This window comes from Petromyzon marinus, chromosome 22 (assembly GCF_048934315.1).
Source record: "Petromyzon marinus isolate PM22_M1 ecotype Great Lakes invasive population chromosome 22, UKy_Petmar_22M1.pri1.0, whole genome shotgun sequence".
Lineage (NCBI taxonomy): Eukaryota > Metazoa > Chordata > Hyperoartia > Petromyzontiformes > Petromyzontidae > Petromyzon > Petromyzon marinus.
Window position 1 is genome coordinate 13,153,103 of NC_133688.1, and position 8,550 is coordinate 13,161,652.

At 44.2% G+C, this 8,550-nt stretch overlaps 1 protein-coding gene across 1 annotated transcript in view; it reads left to right on the plus strand.

Moving 5' to 3' along the window:
• LOC116945083 (calcium-activated chloride channel regulator 1-like) overlaps positions 1-8,038 on the plus strand; it is a 28,327-nt gene extending 20,289 nt beyond the window's left edge. Inside the window, 8 exon segments of the mRNA XM_076068876.1 lie at positions 467-644; positions 1,583-1,689; positions 3,236-3,484; positions 5,593-5,863; positions 6,141-6,311; positions 6,492-6,725; positions 7,357-7,568; positions 7,571-8,038. Of these exon segments, the coding sequence (XP_075924991.1) occupies positions 467-644; positions 1,583-1,689; positions 3,236-3,484; positions 5,593-5,863; positions 6,141-6,311; positions 6,492-6,725; positions 7,357-7,568; positions 7,571-7,735 (1,587 nt within the window). The 3' untranslated portion in view covers positions 7,736-8,038.
• The last annotated feature ends 512 nt before the right edge of the window (positions 8,039-8,550 follow it).

Here is an 8,550-nt window from a genome sequence, read left to right on the forward strand (position 1 = left end):
TAAATTATATCACAACGTCTCGTGTTCCATACGTTTTATCAACCAAATTCAAGTACCGTCGGCGGGCCTGATGGACTGACGTCGCGGGCCGGATCTGACCCGCGGGCCGTAGTTTGGTGACCCCTGGTCTAGACTCTAGAGGGTTTTGCTAAAGCTATGGGGACCGATAACTCTATGGATTAACTAATTGTCTGTTTATATGTTTAATGATGACACGTGACCCTAAACAATGGCGCATATTGATTTGACATAATTTTTGTTGGACAAAAGCACTGTGTTGTGTGTAATAATTTTGCCTAAATTATAAATGGCACGTACTGTACATCATAACAATATATTACTCTTTTTTTAACTGTCATTAAATGCGTAAAGAGACATCCCAAGGGAAATGCAAGGAACATTACTTTATTCTCAGCAAAAGATGCACGTCAAAATAAACACTACATTTTGACGTCCCTCTGCACAGGTTTTGTCTGGAGATGACGGTAGTGCCTCCGGAGATGAAATTGTCTTAATGACCGATGGCGAGGATGGTGGCATCAGTTCTTGCTTTGAAGCCGTTCGCACCAGTGGATGCACCATCCACACCATCGCCTTGGGACCAAGTGCAGTTAAAGAACTCGAAAAGCTCGCCGAATTATCGGGTGATTTTTTTATTGATTTCTATTTTAAACATGCTTCATTCAAATTTTCCCATCTTCCACCCCAAATTAGTTACAATAAATGAAACCAAAGGAAACGTGGTTTAAAAGCACACCTGCAACAGGGCAAAACGTATGTCATAGGGTTGTGCAATCACTATGATTGTTTCAAGGCTGCCAATGGATATGAGCACCAGTAAATGCAAGGCAGAAATAATGTATGTTCATACAGTATCATCTCCATGTCGTGCTGGTCATGGGCGTTGTTTGACCATACTTCACCATGCTTGTCAGCGCGGCGGGTGAAAGGGAGTGCCGAGGACTGAGGCCTTCATCCACCATTGGACTGACAAAAAGGCTGTAAAGTTCCCTTTCATCATGGCCTCAGGAGGTCAAAAACACACCGGAGCACCAAGTTAGCAATGCTGGATTCGGATCAAAGCAACCGCCTGCGATTGCATGGACTTCTTACGTGTAGCAAGTTTATGATCTAAGCTCCATAAATGACAGCACAAATAAAACGTCGTTTTGCTCAGGTTAGAGAAGTAAAAACAATCAAGTTTTATTGGCATGTAATACATGCCCATTTTAGGGCTTGTGAAATGTGTGCTTCTATTTTTGATAAACAGACCCAATGAAGATACGTTTAGAAGTAGTTATGTTACATCATCTAGGGCTGTTCTCTAACTCCAAGTAGTGCACTGCTGCCTGTTAGTGTTTCAGTGTAAATGTATATTTATCTCATATGATGCCAATCGCGTGATTTTAATAAAATTGTGAGAGAAAAAAGCAACAATAATGGACTGAACTATGCATGTTATGCTGACTACCCAATGGTTTCTACAATTAGACTCTCCCATATTCCAGAGTTAAACCAATGTCCCAGAATAAGGGAAGCACTGTGCCATAACGTCTCCCATTGCCTCTGTTGCTTTTATTAGGTGGTTTGAACTTCTTTGCAAGTGATAACGTGGACGGCAATGCTCTTGGGGATGCGTTTACATCCATCACTACAGACAACGGAGACTCAGATGCTTTGGTCATACAGGTAATGCAGCACAACATTACTATGACATTTATAATAACTGAGGTGGCATGGCGGTGCAGTGGTTATTACACTGGGCCATTAACCCGATTACCTCAGTTTGATTCCTGGCCACAGCTAACATCAGTGGCGAGTGATATCTCAACCATTCCTGGTGCTTTCTTCACCAACCCGCAATGACCTGCATGGCTAAGTATGGTTAAATAACACCCACAACCAACATTGTGATGGGAGGCCTTCATCCAGCAGTGGATTGACAAAGAGCTGTGATTTATTATTTTTAAATCATATTTCCTGCAACAATATTTTTCAAATTACATGCTATGTTCTGGATTACATAGCCAACATGGAATGGCTTCCAGTGTGCACAATACATTGTGATGTAGCCGGTGCCATGAAGCTACATGTACGACCTTGCAAATGAAAGTGAGACGTTTCTCAAATGTCTTTTGTTAACAAGACTTTATTCATGTTAGAGAGCCCATGACACACAATCTAAGTGCAGAGTTATAAAATAAGAGCCGTTTGTACTTTGACATGCGTTTTCCCATAACAGCTCACGTGTAATCTGTGGCACTACATGAAATATCATAACACATTACAATTTTGTTTATTAAATTATAATGAACTGCGCCACCCATTCTGATGATTCGCATACTCACACGGATGAATCAATCCGCAGAAGTCCTTGTCGGGTGTCGATACCCCGTGTATTTAAGGACAGAATGGATTCAGGGTGGGGGAGACCTGGATATATTCTGGTTGCTGGGGTTCTTGGTCGTCCGAACCTGAAGGAATGGCGACGATTCGCCAAGACGAATTTGAAGGAGGTTGCCCGATTGGAGAAGTAACTAGGGTGAGAGGATAGGCCAAGGATTTGAACGTGCGTGGGGTGAGGTGAGAAAGGGGAAAATTAGAGAGCAGGGGTTCAGAGAAATGCAAGGGAGAGCGGTTACATAGGGTCTTTGAGAGAGCAAGAAGCTGGGAGAAGGTTGAGAGTAATAGTGCCCCCTTGTTATTCGCGAGGGATACATTCCGGAGATGCTCGTGAATATCAAATTAATGCATTACGTTAAATACGCAAATAAGCTATTAAATGCAGGAAAATTATAACATCTCTGTGACTCATCACTTTTTCTCATCACTTTATTTCTCTTTCTCTCTCTAGATGCAGTCGTGTAGAGTTCCAGATTGCGATTTGTGGATAGCCAAAATCGCAGTCTTTTAGAAAAGCAAAGGTTTAACCCTGGAATATGGGGAAGAATATACGTGTATATGCAATGTCTAGGGTCAATAACAATGGCATACATGTTTAAGAATGATGTGCTCATTGAATGTCTACATCTATAGTATGAGAGGAAGTGCCCATCTCTCAGTGATGCTCCCCACCTCAATCTCTCCATCTCCAGGTGGGTGGCTCATGGTCTCCAGTTAACTAGAATGCTGGGGGTGGAACGACGGGACTCCGCGGCAATCACTTTTAGAGATATCGTCTAGATTTTTGAGATTGTCGTGGGCTGTTGCTCATTTCTACTTCTCTTGTTGGCAGCTGGAGAGCACCGGTAAAGTTCTCAACAGCAATCAGTGGATGGATGGAGACGTCAACATCGATGCCTCTATTGGGAACAACACGCAGTTCGTGGTCATCTGGCAGTCAAGTGTCCCAGAGATGCACATTACTGATCCAAATAATGTTACCTACCAAAACGGAGACTTCGTCATTGACGGAACATTCAAAACTGCAAGGCTGACCATTCCAGGAAGAGCTATGGTATGTTTTGTATCACGATTTTTCAGGGTTAAAAATTATTGCATCAGTAACCCTCTCTGATGGGACTTGGTAAGTGGGACATTATAGATGCTGGGATTTGTTACGAAAGGGGTTGATATTGCGGTTCATTCAAACATGCCTCACTCATAAAACAGCTAAGTGCATTCAACAAATACATTTGGTTTAAAACATGTAGGCTTTCAAGACGCTCATCAAGACGCTCATACATATGTAGTGACATCGGGGATGTCACTGTGTGGTGCCGGCCCAGGAGGGCCGTGGCGTGCGATGTACTTACGTCGTGGACAGCACCGTGTGTGTTGCTGAGTGAGGCCAGCTCTAGCAGATCACGGCGTGCGATGCACCATCATCGCGTACACCCCGTAGGCGGGTGTAGTACCAGCCCTAGCGGGGCATGGTGAGCGCTGGGATAGCGCGGCCACCACGCACGGCGTGAGTGCGGGCTCCCACCAGGGGGAGCGGGAAAGTGTCAGCCCAGGGACAGGGTTGGCCCGGGCCTTGGCACTCTGGTTAACCCCGTAGGCACGTGATCCGGAGTGTCCACAGAGAGGGCCCCAGGTGGGGGGGTTAGGGGGTGGTCACATGTCCGGGGAGAGCTCTCGAGGGGGATCAAGAGGGAGCTAGAATGCTCGCGAAGGTGGGCGGGGCCGAGGGCGGACCCGAGAGGATATAAGGTGGGTCCCTGAGAGGGACCGGGGTCGCTTCATTCTACAAGCTGGAAGCTCCACGTCCTACGTCTGAAGAGGCACCAATCACGTGGCCCGGGACCCGAGTGAGGGTCCGGTCCATCGTAGCTGTAACTCCTGTATGGTAGTGTAGTTAGCTGGGTGGTCACCACCCTAGGCTGTATCTGGTAAAGGGGCAGTTACCCCTTTTGTATATACGTTTTGTGAATAAATGTGCTGCCTCTGAAGAACAACGTCTGCGACTCAGTTGGACTCACTACACATACATGCATCGAGTCGGATGGTGATAGTCTGAGAAGTAATATTAAACATGTTAAAGAAGCGCTGTAATTGAATGGTTACAATGATGCACAAATCAACAGGGCACTGAATGCCAAAACCAAATCAAATAGCACGAGCTTTGAAAGTGACCAAGTCATTAAAATTATTAAAATACCGTACATTGCGGGAATAACTAATAAACTATCCAGATTTTTGAAAAAACAAAACATCCAAGTGAGATTTGACGCGATACATAAATACAGGAACTAATATCTGGTACTAAAGATGTATTACTGAAGCTATCAACAGAAGGTGTGTACCGGATTAATTGCTCGTATGGCCAATGCTATGTTGGGCAGAGAGGACGAATGATCAGCATGAGACTAAAAGAACACCAATGGAATATTAAATACTCCCGAATATAACTGTCGGCAGTGGCAGAACACGCATGCCAACAAGAACACTCAATTAATTTTGATAATTTTGAAGTTTTGTGCAAAACTAGTTACTATTGGCCAAGACTAATTCGATAAACTGTCGAAATTTTGAGAAATAAAAATGATTTTAACCGTTCGGATAGCTACTGGTTTAGTACTGCTTGGAAGCGAATAATCAAATAATACATGCATATACATGTCACCATTCGTCAATGGGGATTACCTGTGCACAGATAATGACAGGTACTCTTATTTTAGTGCACACAAATGACAGGAGGTACAACAACAATATGCATGCATGATGTGCGTTGATTACCATATGAATAACCCAACCGGTAATGGATACCCATTGTAATTTATATGCATTCATTAACCTCCCCCCCCTTCGCACGTGAAGGGCTCACAAGTGACATCATCACATCTATATATCCCTCTATTTAAAGGACAAAACGAGGATTTCTCCACAAATATGGCTGTCGCCTGATGAAGCTAGTGGTAATTGTTGGCGAAACGTCGTACTCAGATTGTAAATGTTGTGTATTTGCTCTCCAACGCACCGTTGTGCTGCACGAGTAACAAAAAGCATGTCATGTTTACGTGACAAACATTATTAATTGGCTGTCGGGTGGTGGCAGGTTTAACGACATTTATATTTCCGCAATCTAACCCAAAAAAAACCAGTATTATGAACAAATACATTTCAAAACAAAAGTCATTATTTCGTTCTCAGACTGGGACGTGGAAATACTGGCTCATTAATAAAGCTGGCAGCACAGACACCCTTACCCTGACGGTCACCAGCATGGCGTCCAGCAAGGGGGTGCCTCCCATCACGGTGGAGGCAAACATGCAGGCCTTTGGCAGCATCTCTTTGAGCGCCTTGACCATTTACGCCGAGGTGAAGCGTGGAACCACGCCTGTTGTCGGCGCAAACGTCACCACTCTGATCGAGAGACCTGGCAGCGCAACGCTCGAGATTGAGCTGCTGGACAATGGCGCGAGTACGTTGTGGGTGTGAGCAGCTCTCAAACAAAGTGGTGGTCCTGTTTGATAGATGTTGTCAGCTTTTGCCAATCTCATTGCCACCCAACTGACTGTGACAACAATGCATCAAAAAATGTTCAAATGAGGCCATGTGTCTGCTAAAACGGCTCAACGTGCTGGAAAGCAATTATTTTTTTGTGCAGAGGTAATGTTGTTTGTTATCCACAAAATTTATGCACGATACTTAAATGGGGATGCTTTATTGATCTCGGGCTTTATTTAACCTGTGCGCAGGTGCCGACATAAAGAAGAACGACGGAGTGTACTCCAGATACTTCACCCAATACACGTCGAGTGGCCGCTACAGCCTGAAGGTCAGAGTAGCAGGAAGTAAAGAGGCAACGAGGCTGGCTCCACGCAGAGGCTCCAAGGCCATCTTCATTCCGGGCTTTCGAAACGAGAGAGGTCATCCTTGCTAAACAGCGAACACCATGTGCCAACACTCTAAACAGAAACGCAATGGAAGTAAATTCCCATTAAATGCTTTATTTAACAAGGTAACAATATAAAGTGGCTTTATCTCTATCCAAATGTAGTTTGCCATGGCTCTGTATCAACAGAATGAACTCTGGTCTCTCCCACCAGGGGAGCTGGAGATAACGCAGGTGCCAGCTCCTGCGGTAGGGCAGGTGCTGGTGCCGAGCGAGGACTTCAGTCGAGTGGCATCGGGAGGCTCCTTCCAGGCAACGGTGCCGCCGGGCGGGCCCCTGGACATCTACCCTCCGTGCCGCGTGCTGGACCTGACGGTCGAGTTGCTGGCGCTGGGGATCGTCAGCCTGGCTTGGACGGCGCCCGAGGACGATGCCGACTTCGGCCAAGGTGCCCCAGTCACACAGCCTCATAGCTTCCGTCAGCCACACACACGGTATCACACCACTCACGACCTCCATTAGCCACACACATGGTATCACACCACTCATGACCTCAATTCGCGACACATACGGCCTTACTCACTTGGCACTCACACGCGACCTCCATCAGCAAGATATGCAGCTTACAAGCTGGCTCTCACTTACTACCTTCATCACAATTACCTTCCAGGATCTTTACGATTCACTTTAAAGCATGGTAATACCCCATGGTATGTTTATTCATTTCTAATTTAACAACCAATAACTGGAAATGTCCTTATTGACAAGCCTGCATATAGTTCAGCAGTTGAATTTACACCAGTAATTCTCCAATTCATCGATCATTCTTGAAATTATATTCTTACAAAGCATTATTCAAATTGTAAATGTTTTGGATTTCCTCTCCAGCACACCGGTGGGCTGAAGTAGTAACTAATTGGCGCGTTGTTTACGTGACAAACCTTACTGGCTGCGTCGGGTGGTGGACGATTACGACACATTTATACTTATGCGATCTAACCCAATACCCTTTATTATGAACATTGTTCGCTGTTTTCATATGTAAAAGTTAAAGGCTGTTGTTTGGATCCCCTTCACAGCTTCAAAATATGAGATCATAACGAGCGACAGCATTGAAGGCTTGCTGAATGGCACAGAGGAAATGATCGTGCCTGAAGACAACGTCACAATGGGAAACACAAGTGACCCGGCGGTCGCGGGTTCCACTGAAACATTTGCCATCTCCATAGCTGAGCTCCAGCCAGGAAACAGCCTCTATTTCTCTGTACGAGCCATCGACAAGAAAAAAACAACAAAGGAGAGAACTCCAACGTGGCGTCCGTGGCACCTGCGGTGATTGTTGTCCCAACCAAGGCACCAAACGGTGGTGGTCCACCAACAATATTTGAACCCGCATGCACAGTGTACTTTATGATAACCATCATTACTCTATTAGTGACAGTGTTCCCTACATCTTAAACAGCCTGTGATCTGTTACAGACAATAATGATGAGGATGGAAAAAGGTGGTCAGAAAAAGCCAGTTTTTTTTGTAACAGCTAAATGCATAACTTGTTTAAGATTTTTTTTGGAAGTAATATATAAATGCTAGCTTTTGACAAAAAAGTTCCATGCAGCTAGTGTTTATAAATCATTGATTTTACATTTAATTAAGATAACTTTTTTAATGTTGTAAGCAATTAAGACAATTTCATTGCAACAGCAATACCATGATGTAAATTGGGATTAGATTTTTTTGGACAATAAAACTTGTGAATTTTCACTCATGTTTCCCTCATAATTTATTCTAGAATGGTTTTAAAAGTATTGTTTACTGTTTTGCTAAATCTTGTCTAGATTATGACTGGTTACATAACTGTACAGTAAGAGATAGTCTCAGTCAACATGGTCTGGTAACAATATGAAAATCTTTATTCTTAACAAAAATCAAGAGCAACCAAGAAACTCAGCCTTCCAGCAGTCCGCACCATGACTGCCCACACTGATGCACACGCATAAAAAAACGCTACGTAACAGTTAAATGCTGTTGGTCAGATGCCCTCTGCAGGTTCACAATATGAGATCACGATGAGTGACATCGTTGAAGACTTACTGAGTAGTACAGAGGAAATTATGGTGGAAAGTGACAGCGCCACACTTGGAAGCACGTAGCACTGGCGATCGATCGCAGGTTCCATTGAAAGTTTTCCATTTCCGTAGCTTAGCTCAAAACAGAAAACAGCCTCAATGTTTATTTATTTGACTAGGTAAGTACCATAATAATAGGTTTTTACC